At 42.9% G+C, this 20,205-nt stretch overlaps 1 protein-coding gene across 1 annotated transcript in view; it reads left to right on the top strand.

Annotated features, from left to right (window-relative positions):
* The first annotated feature begins 1,632 nt into the window (after positions 1-1,632).
* LOC136858537 (uncharacterized) overlaps positions 1,633-20,205 on the top strand; it is a 29,692-nt gene continuing 11,119 nt past the window's right edge. The window contains exon 1 of the mRNA XM_067138186.1: positions 1,633-1,781. Coding sequence (XP_066994287.1) covers positions 1,767-1,781 — 15 coding nt within the window. The 5' untranslated portion in view covers positions 1,633-1,766. The remainder of the gene's footprint in view (positions 1,782-20,205) is intronic.

Raw genomic sequence — 20,205 nt, 5'->3', positions numbered from 1 at the left:
AACACCACTGTCCCATTTTCACACCAGGCAAATTCTGGGGCTGTATCTTAAGTAAGGCCACGGCTGCTTCCTTCCCACTCCTAGCCCTTTCCTATCCTATCGTCACTATAAGATCTGTCTGTGTCGGCGCGACATAAATCAAATTGTAAATAAAACATCAGAAAAATATCAAGTAGACAAGTGACTAAAACTTTTTCAAATCTATTAAGGTGTACTGATATAGTTTGTTCAAAATATCTTTCTTTCTTAATCCGTTTACCGTTCAGGATTGGCTTTTCCTTCAGACTCAGCCGTGGACCCCACATCTACCACCTCATAGGGCAGCGTCCTGGAGTGTGAGACTTGGAGTCGGGACATACAACCAGGAAGGAGGACCAGTACCTTGCCCAGGCGGCCTCACCTGTTATGCTAAACAGGGGCCTTGTTGGGGGATGGGAAGATTGGAAGGGATAGGCAAGGAAGAGGGGAGGAAGCGGCCGTGGCCTTAAGTTAGATACCATCTCGTCTTTTGCCTGGAGGAGAAGTGGGAACCACGGAAAACCACTTCTAGCATGGCTGAGGTGGGAATCGACCCCCCTTCTACTCAGTTGACCTCCCGAAGCTGAGTGGACCCCGTTACAACCCTCGTACCACTTGTCAAATTTCGTGGCAGAGCCGGGAATCTAACCCGGGCCTCGGGGGTGGCAGTTAATCACACTAACCACTACACCACAGAGGTGGACTGTTCAAAATATCACCAATTCTAATTGATAATTTTAATCAACACAAACAATACTGCACATAAATACTTATGTTCTGAATAATTTAGTGGAATTTGTGGATGTTCTTGTAGGAAAAAAAATGTAATTCCGTAATTAATATGTTCTTTTGTAGGTAAATTGCAGCGTTATGAATTTTGTATTTTGTGCCTTGACAGTCTGAAAAATAAAGTGTTACAGAAAGATATGTGTTTCTAATCTTGGCGTCTATAAATGTTCTTCATTTATACTATCAACGGTATCCTATGGTGCGTGTTATGGATAAAATGAATGCGTATTTTCCAATAATCACTCCGGAGCGAACCTCAGTTGAAGAGCTAATGAAAATGAAATGTGTGATGGTCAATTAAATATGGTAAGGAGCTGGAAGGTTTCGGCTGTGGCTTATCAATAGGACCCGTTCCGGCATTTGCCTGGAAGTGAAAATGTGAAACTACAGGACAGTCGTCGATGGGGTTCGAACCCACGCGTCTCCCGAATGCAGAGCTCGGCCCCATAGGCATAGAGCGACCACTCCGTTCGGGAACAATCATTCTGTTATGTGTGTCATATCACTCTTTTTGTACTCTGTACTTCGGCGTAATTGTTCTACGTAGAAGCCCTGAAGTCTGTGCGAGTTTACATGTACGAAGATTCTGTATAGAAGTAATGAATTATTCCTGATCGAAATGAGTAAAGTGTCTTGCCCATTAGCCACATGCGCTTGTTACACATAAGTACCTAGTGACATATGCACATCTTCCCCAAGGCCAGGACACAGTGAAGGCTAATTATTGTAATGCAAAGTGGCTGGCGTGTTAGTCTCGATTAAGTATGGAGGTCAGACCTATTGGCGTGCGAGGAAGGGATCACATGCCCCATGATTCCCCACGTGCCCCCAGGTACTTGTGCACTATAAAGTCACAAGCAGGTGAGCTACCTGTACCATCCACACTGGTTTGATGCCGCGACGCCTGCTGTGCCCTTCTCCGTGCCAGCTGCTCGCCGCCAGTGTCTACCACCTACATCATGGCAACGTTACCGGTGAGTAGATCTGTACACTTGCCGTGATAAAACACTCCAGTAGTTCCAGCTTTACCGTAGATACTGTATAACGCTCTTATACACTGAGTTGACGCTAGAGTTAGCTTTTTAACTCGTTGCTTGACGCGCGATAGCAGACTGGCATCGTAATGGCTTCTTACCAAGGAGACTGTGTTGTGAACCTCGGCAAATACATGCGCACTCCACCTTGCTTGTTTTCTTCTTGTTATACCAAGCTATCCCTACCATTACTGTTTTAGGCAAACCGCAGTTTTACATATGTCCCAAAAACATTTGTCCTTCCGATACGCACAGTGAACATAGTAAAACGTATATCTTTGTATTTACGGCATGCACAAAAATAGGAATCTGTTATGGCGTAATATTCTTCTAGCGCCTTTCCTATATCTGTGGGGTCGCGGGTGCGAAGTGTGTTGTACATATTGTTTTGACCCTGTTATACGACCGGATGCCCTTCCTGACGCAAACCCTATATGCAGGGATGAGATCACTATTGCCTGTTTCTGTGGTGGTTGGTAGTGAATATGAAGGGGAAAGTGTTGAGACGAGCTTTAACACCCAGTCCCCAAGCCAGAATAATTAATTAGACGTGATTAAAATCCCCGACTCAGCCGGGAATCGAACCCGAGACCCTCTGAACCGAAGGCTTCAACGCTGACCATTCAACCAATGAGTCGGACATGTTATGCCATAATATTATTGAAAAAAATGAAATAGCGTATGGCTTTAGTGCCGGGAGTGTCCGAGGACAAGTTCGGCTTGCCAGGTGCAGGTCTTTTGAATTGACACCCGTAGGCGACCTGCGTGTCGTGATGAGGATGAAATGATGAAGACGACACATACACCCAGCCCCCGTGCCAGCGAAATTAACCAATTACGGTTAAAATTCCCGACCCTGCCGGGATTCGAACCCGGGACCCCTGTGACCAAAGGTCAGAACGCTAACCATTCAGCCATGGAGCCGGACATAATATTATTAAATAATGTAAACTACGAGTGCGCTCTCTGAATGACCTGATATGTAAATGAAACGTCTGCGAAACACGAAGTGGAGAGTGCGACCGTATTAAAAATATCACATTAGCTGTAACTGCTACCAAATGCTGTTTGCGGAGAAACGCATCCTGGATAGAACTCTCCAGGCGTACCAAGTGGTCAGTGGTCGAGCGAGCGGCTCGAAAACCACACTGTTTCTCCAGACACCACACAAGTCGGCGATTTACCATCCTCTCAAATAGCTTACAAAGACAAATAGGTCTGTAACTTCCTGCATACTTAGAATTTTTTGTCAGGCTTGAGGAGAGGAATGACTATGCCATCTCGCCACTGAGACGGAAATTCACCCTCTATCCAGATTCGGTTGAACACACGAAGGAGATATAGTACGCTATCCTCACCAATGTGTTTCAAAATCTGGTTATGGATATTGTCTGGTCCAGGAGACGTGTCCTTGCAAAGCGCTAAGGCGCTGCGAAGTTCCCACTCCGTAAAGAGCACATTATAGTCCTCTGAAGCTTGAGTGCCAAAACTAAGGTGATGACGTTCTGCCTCCCGCTTCAGAGCTAGGTAATAAACGATGGTAATTCCCGGAGCCAGATACATCCGCGAAATGACTAACTAGATGGTTATCAATCGAGAGGAGGATCAGTGACGATACTGCCTGCAATGGAAATTCCCGGTAAAGAAGATGATCCTTGAATACCCGAAATACGTCGAAGTTTAGTCCACACTTCAGATTATGGAGTAAATTATGTGACGTCATAGACGACACATGTCTCTCCCACGAAGCTTTCTTACTTTGGCGAATAAGAACTTGCGCCTTAGCGCGGAGTTTTTTAAATGTTACCAAGTTGACCACAGTAGGCTGCCTACGATAACGTTTATGAGCGCGACGGTGGTCTTTGATAGCTGCTGCAATTTCTGGGTTCCACCAAGGAACGAGTTTTCGGCGAGGAGTCCCTGAAAAGGAGGGAATAGACTCCTTAGCAGCAGCAAGAATAACTTGTGTGATGTATGTTATTTCCCCGCCGACGGTCCACCTGGTCTCGTCGTTGAAGACAGCTAGTGATGTGTACTTTGGCCAATCAGCATGTTTAAGAATCCATCGAGGAGGAGCCTCGACGAATTTTTGTTTCAACAGAGTAAGGATAATGGAAAAATCGTCACTTCACAGAGATCATCGTGTGTATTCCACCGAAACATCGGAACCAACGTTCGGCTGCATAGACTTACATCTAAGCGAGAATATGTGCCGTAACGTAAACTAAAGTGAGTTGGTTCCCCTGTGTTCAAATTACATAAATCCAGCTTTGTTACTAATGTTTCCAGCTCTCTTCCCCTGGGGCAAGGCGTCTCAGAGCCCCATGTGGGGAGATGGGCGTTAAAATCACCCAATAAGAGAAAGGGAGGTGGAAGCTGATCTATACGAGTTGTGTACTCCTCCACGCCGTGAGCTACTCTTCCACAAGCACCACACACAGACTGATTCAAACAACGAGATGCCATACAACCATGTCCCAATCTCTGGCAATGATAGCATCGCATAGGAGGCGCGATGTACGGCCTCACATCGCTACGATAAGTTGTTACCTTGACTTTGTCTGGCAACACCGACAACTTGAAAGAGACAATGAAGGCACCAGTGGCAACCTATTCACCGTTCACCTTGCGCGTAATGCGCCGGACGTGTGTCACGCCACGGTTCTTCATGTCTTCCATCAACTCTTCGTGAGTGTTCAAAATAAGGTCGCGGTGAAAGATGACTCCGCGAACTAGATTCAAGGATTTGTGCTCCTCCACTTTAACGGGGATTTCGCCAAAGTGGTCGCACTTAAGCAGCTGATCGGCTTGCACTGTTGTACGAGTCTTCAAAAGCAAACTACCGTTCCGCAAGTTCACCGTAGACACCTTGAATGTGTCTACTAAAAAGGATATATTTTACCAGCTTAAAATCGTGCCCATCGGTTCTGGTAGCAACCAGAAACCTAGGGAAGCTGGATCCCATTCCTTCACGCTGCACATGTTCCCAGGGAGATGAAACTCGAAGGGGGACCACCTTGGGCTGGGCGATGAAGTTTCAAAGCCATGCCCGAAATCATCCTCCCCGAATGCCATCCACTCCGATCAGGGGTCTCTGTAGCCGAACCAGCTAGCCAAAGCAATACCCACCTGGTCATAGCCGGTACTGCCCGGGGTCCGATGTTGGACGATGCCTAATACGGGATGACTGAGGCAATGAGCATTAGGGCTCCCTTCCTCCAGTCACCCGCAATAGCATGTACCCAATAGCGTGTACAGAACTCTAAATATACAGAAATAATAATAATAATAATAATAATAATAATAATAATAATAATAATAATAATAATAATAATAATATGTCCTTCTGGCATTCGGCTGTGCGGGGACCTGTGTTGTCAGGCGGATACTACTGCAAGGATACATGACGCTCCCACCTGCCGCTCCCTGTGTGGTCACTGCAGGGACTTTCGGGCGTAAACGCACACGTAAGAGGCCGATCTCCGAGCAGCATGCACATAAAAAATTTGGAATCGGTCTACAACTAATCCTAAAAAAACAATAAAAAATAAAGAGGGGACCATGGCCACATGACCCTTTTAGTCGCCTTCTACGACAGGCAGGGATTACCTGTGAATGTGTTCAGCCCCTCCCACCAACAGGAGGTCCAACACATGATATCAAACCGCAATCCATGTCCGCGCCTAGGTCGCCCCTTTCAGTCGCCTCTTACGACAGGCAGGAGATACCGCGGGTGTATTCTACATGTGCGTCCTCCACCCGCAGGGTGTTGATGGGAGTTTATGACGTAGAAAGTGGAGATAGTGTGCGCCTGTTAAATGGCTCTCGATGAAATAGCGAGAACATTATTCTCGACAGGAATACTGCATCATTTTCCGAATTTTCTAACAGCCACTGGCAGAAATTCATTAGAGCTTCGAAATCCCGTTTATAGTAGGTAGTATTCGAAGAGCTTGGTACCTCGAATCGACTTTCCACTCTTGTTAGACGAAGTACCGTGCAGTTCTTTGGACATGTATTAAGGAGAGAAAATACTTTGAAAAACTAGTTGTTCAATGAAAAGGAAACGGTATCAGGCTGCGTGGGAGAGCTCCCAGAAGATGGATAGACCAGATCAAAGACGCAACTCACGCATCTCTTCGAGTGACAGTCCGGAAAGCAGAAGACCCTAGAGAATGCCGACTACGGCCCCCCAGCAATACATGCACATACAGTATTCTTTCATATAGGGACATAATTAAATGTGCCCAACACGGCGTTTGCATAAAATGGGTGAAACACCACACTTCGTAATCACCGTGTACTAGGAATATAATTACTTTAAAAGTTGCCATAAAGTATGAAGTGCAAAATAAAAGGCTTGTTTGGCTAAACCTGCTCAACCCTACTACGAATTCTATTATGGAGCAGAATAATACCGAATACTATGCTGCTTCTGTGACAAAACGTCATGGTTTAAAAAACTTAAACAAAGGAAAATAGGCTTCGATGAAAGTAGCATCTCCCCAAGTAACCGTAGTGGTATAAAAGTACACAAATACACACACTAAAAAAATGACTGTACCAGTCATTATGCCACAGCCTATATAGCTGTATATTTCAACCACTACGTGTAGACCAAAACAGGTAAATGGAACCTGTCAGCGATACGCGAGCACAGCCCTGACTCAGCAACGTGGGGGAGTAGAAGCGGACCGAGGGGAGGAAACGTGCGCTCGCGTGCACAGGTATTTATAGCACGGGCATTGCGCTCATGGTGGGCAGTGTTTGACACCCGCGCCGTAGATAAAGGGCATGCCAGTACATTGATCAGTGGAATACATGGCGAATGGCTGAAGCGACTTCATTCCCACCGTAAAGAAGTGGAGTGTGCCTAACGCACAAAAAAAAGTAATAGCGGCATTTTTCTGCTTGCATAAGGGGCCCATAGACGTGGAATATTATTGCGCAATATCGGAGTTTGTGCAATAAAACTGATAGTGTGTATTTAATATTGAAGGGTTGTGCAATATATTATCCGAAATCAAATAAGTTTGAAATATACTGCGAAAATCGCAAAATACTGTGCCGTGTGTTGGCAGTATTGTGCAATACCCCGTCCTCCCGCCAGTTAGTATCAACAAGTGGAGAGAACGTATCGTGATGGCAGACAAACAGAAGGTGAAGAAGTTTATTTTGGAGTTTGTCGAAGTGTACAATGGCCTTCCGGCTCTATGGGACGTTAAGAGCAAAGATTACAGTAATCGTGTTAAAAAGGTGAACGGAACGAGGTGCTTATTGAGAAATATCGCGAAAAATACCCGAACGCCGACAAGCAAAATGTTATTTACAAATTCAGTTCTCTGTGTACAAACGTCCGGAAGGAAGTGAAGCGGCTTCGTGATGCAGAAAATAGTGTTCACGAAACAAAATATCGGCATGGGCTGACTATACAGGCTGTTAGGGGTATACGTGCAGATATTAAGCTAGTCGGCAAAGAAAAATACATATCACAACATATGTTATGTACTTTTTACCTTGTCCTATTAGTTTGCCCATAACTGAGCCAAATATTTCAGGACCTAATGTGTTTTGAAAGGCCGTAGCAGGATATGCCGGTTACGTCATTCTGTCCACGCGTAGTGGAAGTACAGTAGCAAAGTATAGGGCTTGTTGAACCTGTTTCTTATCGCAGGCCAACACATGTTGTGCACTTCCCCTAAAGGCTTGGCAAGTAGGAGAGGGTAACTCACGTGCCAGGCCACTTACTGTACTCGAAAACCGGTCTAGGGTACTCTGTATGAAAAGTACACATAATCCTTGCAGTGACCTCGAAGATCCGTACCAGCACATACATGCGAATCAAGTATTGTGTAGTTGTGTGTGATTTATAAGACGTCAATGGTATTACTCAGAGATACAAGCTGACAAAATGAAAGGGAATAGTTAATAAGTAAATGAAAAACGAGCGCAACATTTCTGTGCTGTTATTGTGACAGACTACGATGAATTTCTGACAATAGACAATGTGCGTTGTCTATGCTTATTCATAAACTTTTCAGGTCAATGAAAGGACGGTGGACACTGAAAGAAAAGGCCATAAGTATTCAGTCAAATTGTTATTAATGAGACAGATTTCAAAAGCCGTAGTTGCAACCATGCGTGAACATTGCTCGAAGGAAAAAAAGCTACTGTGGAATTGCAGTCGGGCATTTCTAATAGAAGGTTTCTTCTTCTTTTTCCTAATCTGTTTACCCTCCAGGGTTGGTTTTCCCTCGGTCTCAGCGAGGGATCCCACCTTTACCACCTCAAGGGCAGGGTCCTGGAGCGTGAGACATTGGGTCGGGGGATACAACTGGGGAGAATGACCAGTACATCGCCCAGGCGGCCTCACCTGCTATGCTGAACAGGGGCATAGCGGGGGCCTTGCGGGAGGATGGGGATATTGGAAGGGATGGACAAGGAAGAGGGGAGGGAGCGGCCGTGGCCTTAAGTAGGTACCATCCCGGCATTTGCCTGGAGAAGTGGGAACTACGGGAAACCACTTTCAGGATAGCTGAGGTGGGAATCGAACCACCTCTACTCATTTCACCTCCCAAGGCTTAGTGGACCCCGTTTCAGCCCTCGTACCACTTTTCAACTTTCGTGGCAGAGCTGGGAATGGAACACGGCCCTCCGGGGGGTGGCAGCTAATCACACTAACCACTATACCACAGAGGCGGACAGAAGGCTAATTACTGGACAGTAAGTGGTGATAGATAATGTAACGGACCAGTTTAATTAATACTTCCGTAATAATAATGTTACTACTACTACTACTACTACTACTACTACTACTACTACTACGAATATCTTTACGTTCCACTAACTAATTTTCACGGTTTTCGGAGACGCTGAAGTGCCAGAATTTTGTACCGCAGTATTCTTATTAAATGCAAGTAAATCTACAGACACGAGACTGGCGTATTTGAGCACTTTCAAATACCACCGAACTGAGCCGCCATCGAACCTGCCAAGGTGGGATCAGAAGACCAGCGCTCTATCGTCCGAGCTACTCAGACCGGCATTAGAGCTTATAGTAAGTTGGTCGTGCGGTTAGGGGCGCGCAGCAGTGAGCTTGCATTCGGTGATAGTGGGTTCGAACTCCACTGTCGGCAGCCGGGAAAATGGTTTACCGTAGTTCCCCATTTTTACATCAGGGAAATGCTGGGACTGTACCTTTACTAAGACCTCGAACGCTTTTCTCTCCCATCGTCGCCGTAAGACCTATTTGTGTCAGTGCGACGTAAAACAATTTGTAAGTACATGTTTAGGTAATCGGAGACATGTCTGCAATTATAATATTAATAATAATTCGGACTTGTTAAAAGTTCACTATTTTCTTTAGTGTTTTCTGACAGATTACGAGCTACGAAGTTTGAGTGGGGCGATTAACTTTTATTTTCATAATAGTTAGTAATAATAGACTAAAACAGTCGGTCGTAATCTGTTTACCCTCCAGGGTCGGTTTTTCCCTTGGACTCAGCAAGGGATCCCACCTCTACCGCCTCAAGGGCAGTGTCCTGGAGATTCAGACTTTGGATCAGGGATACAACTGGGGAGAATGACCAGTACCTTGCCCAGACGGCCTCACCTGCTCTGCTGAATAGGGGCCTTGTCCAGGGATGGGAAGACTGGATGGGACAGGCAAGGAAGAGGGAAGGAAGCGGCCGTGGCCTTAAGTTAGGTACCATCCCGGCATTTGCCCGGAGGAGAAGTGGGAAACCACGGAAAACCACTTCCAGGATGGCTGAGGTGGGAATCGAACCCACCTCTACTCAGTTGACCTCCCGAGGCTGAGTGGACCCCGTTCCAGCCCTCGTACCCCTTTTCAAATTTCGTGGCAGAGCCGGGAATCGAACCCGGTCCTCCGGGGGTGGCAGCTAATCACGCTAACCACTACACCACAGAGGCGGACGACTAACACATTTATTATAATAATATTGTTAGTGGCTTTTCGACGGATGCAAGCTGACAGCCGCGCGTTCCTAATCGCACGGCCCACTCGCCCAGTATAATAATAATAATAATAATAATAATAATAATAATAATAATAATAATAATAATAATAATAAATCTTAACGTCCCAATGGAGACGCGCGGTGTCAGAATTTTGCCCACAGGTATTCTTTAACGTGCCTGTAAATCTACCGATCAGAAGCGGTCGTATTTGAGCACCTTCAAATACCAGCGGACTGAGCCAGGATCGAGCCCGCTAAGTTCATGAAACCAGTGCTTGAACCGTCTGAGCCACTCAGCCTGGCAACGTTTATTTTGATACGTTTAATAGGCACTGCAAAATCAGCAGTAAGCTAGAATGCTTTCATTACCATTAAACATGTTCTTTTCGTTTGGAAGCACGAAAGGAAGGTACGTTCAATTTATTTATTTTTACAACATGTCCCTTATTGGTATGATGCAAAACGTTCGATGTGTTTTGACATTTCAATTCCGATACTACTCATTTGGAAATCCTATCCCATGCATTCTTTCGTTGACGTAAGAAACTTTATTTACGTACACGTCAACACGGGGTGTTTCTGCATAGGGCGAGTTGGGCTTCCAAAAGCCATGATATTGAAATCGCACTGTGGGAGAATATTTCACGTAAGCAGTTCGACAAAAGCACTAGACCTGTCACGTGCCGGTTCGGTTGTCTGCTGTTCCTCCTAGCGACGGGGATGTGACTGGACGGGTTCCCCGCCCCCTACATGAAACCGGACTACAGGTATGAGCTGTCTGTCTGACCTTGACCTGAATAACAGCTGTCAGAGATGCGAATTATCGCCCGTACTAGTACGCGAGTTACTTCGTAGTAGTAGCATCAGTAGTAGTATTTGAATAATGCCAGTGTATGAATACCACGAATACCATGATATGCTGCTAGTGTATGGTGTGGCAGAACAGAACACAGATCGCCCTCCATGAATCTATCGGGAAAGGCTTCGAGCAATTTACATTTTGTTTCTTATTCACTACGAGTTAAAACAGAAGACACTTTGCGTTTTTAAGGGCCGATGACCTTAGAACAGCAATTATCATCATCATTATAGCGTATAAAATTCAATAAAATGATTGTTTTATATTCATCATTACTGAAATAGGAACTATAAATTAACATTTAACTTAAGAAGGTTGCCTAGTGTGTTTTGTTAATTTACAAAAGAAAGTTTAAAATTTCTTTTAGTGTACGGCAAACTGTATGTTTTTGTTTTCTAAACTGTTGTACTGTAATGTTTAAGATAGGTACATTTTTTGTTCCCAGGCGTTTTCGTGTACGTTCGTAAATCCGTGCTTTTCTATTCGAGATAGTCTTGTTACCGTCCACCTGGAATTACGGAGCCCCTACTGTATGTTAGTTCATTCTTTTCTACAACAGAGTGTTACTAATGCGACTGTAGTTCCTATGACCACGCCACTCTTATGTCTGTGTCACTAATGTGCGCCTTGCTCGGCTCTGTTCTGCTTGACTATGTGGCTCTCGTTAACTTCTTTTTCCTCTTCTTCTACTGCAGCCTTATGTCTTAACAGGTATACTGTATTCTACCGACATCATCTTAACACGCAGTAGCGTAATCTGCTGCGATTTACTGAGCTCGATAGCTGCAGTCGCGTAAGTGCGGCTCCATGGCTAAATGGTTAGCGCGCTGGCCTTTGGTCACAGGGGTCCGAGGTTCGATTCCCGGCAGAGTCGGGAATTTTAACCTTAATTGGTTAATTTGCTGGCACGGGGATCACATTAGTGTATGTGCCGTCTTCATCATCATTTCATCCTCATCACGACGCGCAGGTCGCCTAAGAGTGTCAAAAGACCTGCATCTGGCGAGCCGAACTTGTCCTCGGACACTCCCGGCACTAAAAGCCATACGACATTTCATTTCAGTGCGGCCAGTATCCAGTATTCGGGAGATAGTGGGTTCGAACCCCACTGTCGGCAGCCCACAAGATGGTTTTCCGTGGTTTCCCATTTTCACACCAGGCAAATGCTGGGTCTGTACCTTAATTAAGGCCACGGCCGCTTCCTTCCCAGTCCTAGCCCTTTCCTATCCCATCGTCGCCATAAGGTCTATCTGTGTCGGTGCGACGTAAACCCAATAGCTGCTGCGATTTGTTATTAGCACCATCATTGTAAAATGTAAGATGTAGTTGTGGTGGAATATTCTTAGATATGTTCGACATCTGTGAATTGTGTTTAATTTGATAACTCATCTGTACTCATGAAAGCGACCGTCGGCCTGGCGTTCAGGTTAATAGCTACATGTCCCTAACGTGTAACCTTGTTTATGTCTCTTAGATTTGTTGATGTGTATGTTTGATGTTTATACACAACACGAGATTACAGCTGACTCATCCCCACGAGCTTGACCTGGTTCTCGCCTTACGCATAGTAATCTGTAGGTAACCACTGCGACCGATGCTGCCTCACGTGACGTACATTTCATCTTGTTTCCTCTTATACCACGCATATCTTACTATTTTCTTCCACGTATTTCAGCTTTTAATGACCTGATGATAATAATAATAATAATAATAATAATAATAATAATAATAATAATAATAATAACGTTAAGTGCTTTACTTCTACGGTTTTCTGGGACGCTGAGGTGCCCGAATTTAGTCCCGCACGAGTTCTTTTTACGTATCAGCAAATCTACCGATACGAGGCTGACGTACAGTAATTGAACACCTTCAAATACCACTGGACTGGGCCAGGTTCGAACCTATGAAGTTGGACTCAAAAGGCCTGCACCTCAACCGTCTGAGCCACTCAGCCCGAAAGGAGGCACGAAATGTAGGTACGTTTAATTTATTTAGTTGTATAACATGTCCATTATTCCTTTGAAACTAAACGTTCGATGTGTTTCGATAATTCATTTCCGATGCTACTCATTCGGACATCCCATGACTGCTTTCGTTGGCGTATGGAACTGCCATCTTTCTTCTACCTTTACGCAATTCACAATGGGGATCGTACCGTATTTCAAGTCCTGGCGCGCCTATCCCAACCAATCACACGCTCGTACAGGTCCCGCACCGATACAGGTTTTCAGGTAATTTCCATACTCACTAGACCACGGGGCTGATGACCACAGATATCCCAATCACCTGAAGGACGTAACAGCAAATGAACCAGTATTCACGCTGAGAATTCGGTACATCTCCAGGGTCCGAAACCGATGACCAGGGTTGTCTGAAGCCCCTAACACGGAAACTAAATGCCAACAAAAACAAAACCAGTCTGGCGAGAATGTAACGTAACATGGCATACACTACTGTAGTAGCCGCCTTCAGCTGTTATCGCAGTTCAGTTGCTTTTAAACATAAAACCAGTTTGACAAGTATGTTACGTAACATCTCGTGCATTGCATGGGTAGCGTTCAGCTGTTACAGTAGTACTTTTGCTCGTAAACATAAACAGAAACCAGTTTGGCACGGATGGCGCGTGACTCGCCTGTTCTCAAAGGGAAGCTATTCATTCACAAGAACAAGGCATACTACCTATTCTAAAAACATCGTACCTCTTTGCTCTCGAAAATAACTTCCGAAGATTACTAAAAGTTTGATATATAGTGGTTCGTCACATCGTTCTCTATTGCTAGAAGAAATATCTGCAGGTATACTCCTAACACCGTGTATATTGCCACGAATATTGTACGTCTATGACCGCTTTGCACAATATATTGCACAACCATCAATATTATCTCCACACAATTCTATTTATTGCACAAACCCGATCGTTGTGCAATAATATTGTACGTCTGTGGGCGGCTAATAATATATTGTGCAATCCATTTTGCGCAATAACATTGCACGTCTATGGGGCCCCTCACACACACCGGCCTGTATTTAAGGGGAACCGGCCCCTTGAAATCTGAAAAAGTGGGCAGCTACTGGTTTTGGCTTAACAATAGTGACGAATTTCCTGATTAATTTAATACAGTCGAACCTCGATATCTCGAAACACCATTACTCGAATTTTCAATATCTCGAAGTACCGGTAACTTAAATTTCTCGGCCATTTGTCCTAATCTTCACGTGTATTTATTTCTCTATTACTCGAAATTCGGTTACACGAATTTCTCGTTTCTCGAAGCAAACATTTCCTCCCTTGAAGCAAAAAAATACTCTGTGACTCGAATTTTGTGCAACGTTACATGTGTAATACGGCATTTGTGGTTTGAGAGGAACAGTTAACAAGTAAAGAAAGGTTTACAGTGTTGCTGGGAGCTAATATGACGGGAACGAAAAATCTAAACTTTATGATGATCGGAAAATCGGCGAAGCCTCGCTGTTTCTCGGATGTGAATTAATTACCGCCCACGTACGAAATCAATCCCCGAAGTCGCGGATGACAAGCTCCATTTACGAATCTTGGCTGCGTGGTATTGACGAGAAGTTTCAACGTGAAGGGAGGGAAAGTTAACAGTAACAAACAGAAGAGACCAACGGATTTTTTCGAAAGGTGTTAACCGAGGTATGTTTCTTGTTTCACTACTGTATGTATTATCCGCACACTTTATCTTGGTGCATTTACACTCTAGTGCTGAATCGGTCGACCTCGGCGATCTTCGATATTCGTACTGGCAACCTTTGAAACACAAACTATGAATCGCTTAAGCATCGTTGTGCGACATCTGGCGTACACTTTACGTACTAGTACTGTTGTTGTTTACACAGCAAAGCCAAAGTATAGAATTCATGCTAGGAACAAGATTCGCATCGAGAAATGTTTTATAATGTTATATAATGTGTATGTGACATAGTTGTTGGCTTAAGATGATAACGGTTTAGAAATTTCATATCGATCGATCATATTCTCGATTCAATTCAGATTTCATTTTCATTCAGTTGGCAGCACCAGGCAGCACTATCGATACCGGGACAGCTCCCTCCTTACTCCTCACCAAGATAAAGTGTGCGGATAATAGCTACTGAACCCTGTCTTCTAAAAAGTTACTATAATAAGGGTTATAATTAAAGTGATGGCGTAAAATAGAGTTAGACTGTATATTTTTAAATACTATTAAAAATAATGTATTCAGTATAAGCCCGTAGATACATATGATTCAATTATGAGCTATACGTGCTCAAAAACGGTATTCTCTATGTCTCGAAATTTCGGTAACTCGAAATAAAATCTAGCTCTCGAGGTGATTCGAGATATCGAGGTTCTACTGTACATAATTTGAAGGGATTTTCTTTCTTTTGGAAACGTACGAAATTAATTTTTGAACTGCACACTGCAACCGATGTGTGGGAGTGGTCGACGACTTATTAGACAGATGAAGCACCAAACCGTGGACCTCTCCGAACACGTGGTGTAAATACAGTATATAGAAAGGAACAGATCAAGTAGATCAACATTTCCACAGTTAACAAGCTGCTGTTATGGAAGAGATAAGATCGATTTTCAAAGACTTGTCTGATCCTGCTCTCGTGGAGATATACCGGCACTGAAAAACGCAAAATCCCAGTGAAAGCGTAAATAATGTATTATGGAGCCGTATTCCAAAAAGAGTATTTGTCGGCATTAAAACGCTTCACTTTTGCGTCTATCATGCTATAGATTCCTACAATGAAGGGCATATAGTGAAATGTAAAACTCTGAGGGAACTGGGCTTGGAAGGAACGCTATAACAGCATGACTGACATGGAGAGGCTTCGAGGTGCAAAAAGAACTGAAAGGGAGTTAAAAAATACTGCTAGGAGCAAGAGGAGAGCCAAAAGAAAACCAGCTGATGATACGGAGGACGATCTAGATAATCCGTCATACGGATCAGGAATGCACTACAAATGTATGTTTCCTTTGCACTTAGTTTCCCGAAAGTTTGTGTTTATGAAATTCAGTGTTCCTTTTCTCAGAAACTATTAGTGATAGAGGCATGAAACTTATCACTTACTATGATAGCTAACTACGTTTTAACATGGTTTCTTTAAATTTCATTACTTGTTTATAAGTTACATATATAAAGAGGATGGAAATGTGCAAAAAAGTTTGTTGTTAAAAGAATTATGTTTTAGAAAAGAAACGATACAATCCAAAATCTGTGTGTTAAAACATTCATTGGTATCCGAAGTGTAAAAATTAAAAAATAGAGTAGAAGGAAGTTAGTTCTTTAGAAATATTGCACCTAATATCCTGAATTTAACATTGCTAAGGTAGACAGGGCCGGCTACCCTTTAGCACTGAAGCTTCATATCCATGTAAAAATATTTGTACGATATAGGATTCTAACTATCAATACTATGTTCCGTTAATTGGTGAACTAGCGCTTTACCACATGCGATACGCCACAGCTGAAAGTGAGACTTGTATTAAGAACGCCTTAGAGTACCGGTACGTTACTCCTCCAGTTTGCTGATAAGTACGCTTTCCACGTCACTGTATAGCAGCTATACCCGGTCATTTGGCACATCTCAACATAGTTGTCACAATCATGGTAGAGTGACGTACGATAAAACTGAAACCGGGCTGAGTGGCTCAGACAGTTGAGGCGCTGGCTTTCTGACCCCAACTTGGCAGGTTCGATCCTGGCTCAGTCCGGTGGTATTTGAAGGTACTCAAATACGTCAGCCTCGTATCGGTAGAGTTACTGACACGTAAAAGAACTGTGGGACTAAATTACGACACCTCGGCATCACCGTAAAAGTAGTTAGTGGGACGTAAAGCAAAGGGGAAAAAAAGATACAATTAAAAGGATGTCAGATTTTTCGAACGGTCTATGGTCACATGACGGGAATGCTTAGAGTGTTCAGAGTCGTTTGCAGGATGTTCCTACGCTGTACTGTATTGGTATCATAAGGGATGCTAGCAGGGACCTCACAACCATCTCATACGTTTGTTGGCCTGCGGAACAAAATATTGGTAGGGGCAGCTGACTTTTCTGATATACAGCTGTTTTGAAAGATCTTAGCGAATTACATTTATGTTTGAATACTTCTAATGTGAATCATACATCGACAGTAGCCGGCATTATCTATTAATTATGCTTTGTTCCCTAATTCAACATTTTTAAAAAGGAAGAAGAAATGTCGAAGAATGAAAAATATGGAAGAATGGAAAATACTGTTCAACAACGAAAGGTATGATGGTAGGGAATAAGATACGTAAAACTAGCATTGGAACTGGCCATTTAAGTGGCAATATGATGATAATGATGACTGTTGTTTTAAGGGGCCTGACATCTAGGTCATTGGTTCCTGGGAGGTTTTTCTTTTTTTTGCTAGGGGCTTTACGTCGCACCGACACAGATAGGTCTTATGGCGACGATGGGATAGGAAAGGCCTAGGAGTTGAAAGGAAGCGGCCGTGGCCTTAATTAAGGTACAGCCCCAGCATTTGCCTGGTGTGAAAATGGAAAACCACGGAAAACCATCTTCAGGGCTGCCGATAGTGGGATTCGAACCTACTATCTCCCGGATGCAAGCTCACAGCCGCGCGCCTCTACGCGCACGGCCAACTCGCCCGGTGTTCCTGGGAGGAGTGACTACACGCATTGCGTATTTACGTATACTGAAGTTCTATCATTCGTTTCTGAGATTACTTCCACTCAATCGACTGATTCTAGTCGTGATATTATTATTATTATTATTATTAACAAATACATCGCAATTGGGAAATATCCCGGAGGCAATGGTCACTTACAGTAGTGTAATAATAAAGTTAAAACATAATTACCCAACAACAACAAGAGTTCAACAAGCAATTCCACGGAAAGAAAATATTACAAAAATATACTACTAGTTTAACATTCTAAATCCAGCATCATCATCATATACAAATTCACATACAACTAAGTATTTCCAGTGCTTAATACTATGGCTTACAATACTATAAGTTGAGCTTACTACTAGCTTAACATTACAAGTGGTAATAAAGAAAAGTTAAAAACCTAACTACCCAACAACAACAACAACAACAACAAGAGTATAACAAGCAATTCCACGAAAGGAAAATATTACACGAAATACTACCTACTTTAACATTCTAAATCTGGCATCATCATTAATTTCACGCACAACTTAAGTATTTCCAGTGTTTAACACTATGGCTTACAATAGTATAGGTTGAGCTTACTTCCAGCTTAACATTACACGTGATAATAACGTAAAGTTAAAACATAATTACCCTACAACAACAATTAGAACAACAAGAGTACAGCAAGCAATTCTATGGACAGAAAATATTACAAGAAATACTACTAGTTTAACATTATAATTCCCGCATCAATATATATATTAATTTACACAAAACTTAAGTATTTCCAGTGCTTAACACTACGGCTTACAATACTATAGTTGCGCTTACTATTAGCTTAATATTGTAAGTGATAATAAAGTTAAAAACATAATTACCCAACAGTAACTACTACTACAAGAGTACAACAAGCAATTCCATGTAAAGGAAATATTACGAGAAATATTACTAGTTCAACATTGTAAATCCAGCTGGAAATCACAAATTCTGTGTCCATCATTTACAACTCTTACTTTACATTTTACACTAGCACTAATGATCTTAAACGATTTGATACTGGAAGGGAATATATCAAAGACTGCTGCACGTAATTTATTTCAATCCTTTATGGTCCTGTTTACGAAGGAAAACTTACCCGCATCCGTATGCTGGTTTCTGACCTTAATGTTATGCTTGTGATCATTTCTCGATAAGTACGAGGGAGGTTCCAAACTATTCCTAATAGGCAGCCCTTCCCGTGTAGCTCTTATAAAGACCACACAAGCGAGCTCTAGTTCCTCTAGATTCAAGACTTTCCCGATTAATGGTATTCCTCCTATTCCCGTGCACGAAACGCATCGCAAGAAGTTTTTCTAGAGAATTAATTAAACCTATCCTGTACGGATACCAGCACACAGATCCATATTGGCGCCAGAAATAGCTTTCTTGAAATTCTGCATAATAAAATGTAACGATCTCCAGGATTTTCAACTACATTTTCCATTTGCTCTGACCCGTTTAAGTCTTTTCTGGTAGTAACACCTAAGTACTTACAACTATCAACTTCAACAACACTCCCCCACAAGTTCGTAATTCCTTTTCGGTGTTTTTTTTTTCTTTACTGAAACATAATTTCTTGCTTTTTCCACTGTGGATTTTCATTCTATTTTCACGCGCCCATTTTTCAATCATATCTAAGTCCTGCCGAAGCAGTAGTTCGTTCTCCTCTGTCTTTATTTTCGGGTATATGACGCAATCATGCCCAAAGAGGCGCACTTCCGATTTATCTTTACAGATTAATAATTTCCTTAATATTCTTGAAAAGGTGAACTGGACCTGGAATGAAATAGATTTTCTTGTTTTTGTCACGACAATACAAGAAATAATTAACTAACTTCCTGTGACATCCTGCAGCTACACTGGCACTCTTCTAAAATCCTTGATTGGGTGCATCCCATATCTGAAACAATTGCTAAAATACTAAGACCTATTTCTTGGGTTTTCATTATAATGTCTGATCTTAGAGGATAGAGTTAAGAAGGTCAAGCCAACATTTGTGGCATTTGCAGTAGCGTATCGGCCGATGGAGGAGTGCGAGGAAGAGTACAAAACAAAAGTAAATACTGTAAATCAAAAAGTAAAAGTAATAGAATGCAGCCAATGAAACCAGGTGATGCAGGAAATAGGAAATTAATTAATTAGGAAATTAAATCGTACAGGAGGTTGTTGAATATTGTTGCTTGCTTAGTGGAATAACTAATGATGGGAGGCCTAGACGTAAAGAGGACATAAGTGCAGTCTAGTACAAGCAAGGAAGGACTTCCTTGTACGTATGTATATGTTCGGTCCTAAGCCCTAAGGCTGGCTGGATCCTCAACAACTCAAGATATTTGAGGCTCTGAAGACAATCATTGCGATCAAACGCTGGGAAAGAAGGGTGATCTTCAATTATTCAAAAATCAATTATTTGCCTTGATGAGTGAAGTAGTTTCCCATTGCTTTCCTCACCAAGCCAGAAGTTGCTATTACATATCAGTCTTCCAAGCCCACTGAAATGCCTGCATCAACCGACCCTATAAGCAACATTTTCATACCATACATAGCGGGGACTGGCTGCATAAGGAATGGCATTAGTAGCATTGCTCATACCTCAGTCACTTTCATATTGTCAAAGCCAAGGGTAAGGCTGAGACAGGTCAATGAAAGTAACAAAATTGCTCTAGCCTATACCAGATGACACAGTGCACTGTAAACACTAGGTCCCCGCCAGCAAAGGCATAGGACTTCCTTAAGAAAAGAAATTTGTTCCTATGCATAGGCCTACTGGACAGATGTTGTTGAAAACTTTTGTTTTGAGCATGGCATTGTATGGAAGGGAAACTTGGATAAT

The sequence above is a fragment of the Anabrus simplex genome, chromosome 1, assembly GCF_040414725.1.
Source record: "Anabrus simplex isolate iqAnaSimp1 chromosome 1, ASM4041472v1, whole genome shotgun sequence".
Classification (NCBI taxonomy): domain Eukaryota; kingdom Metazoa; phylum Arthropoda; class Insecta; order Orthoptera; family Tettigoniidae; genus Anabrus; species Anabrus simplex.
Note: the sequence above shows the minus strand (reverse complement) of the source record. Positions and strands in the feature narration are given on the sequence as shown.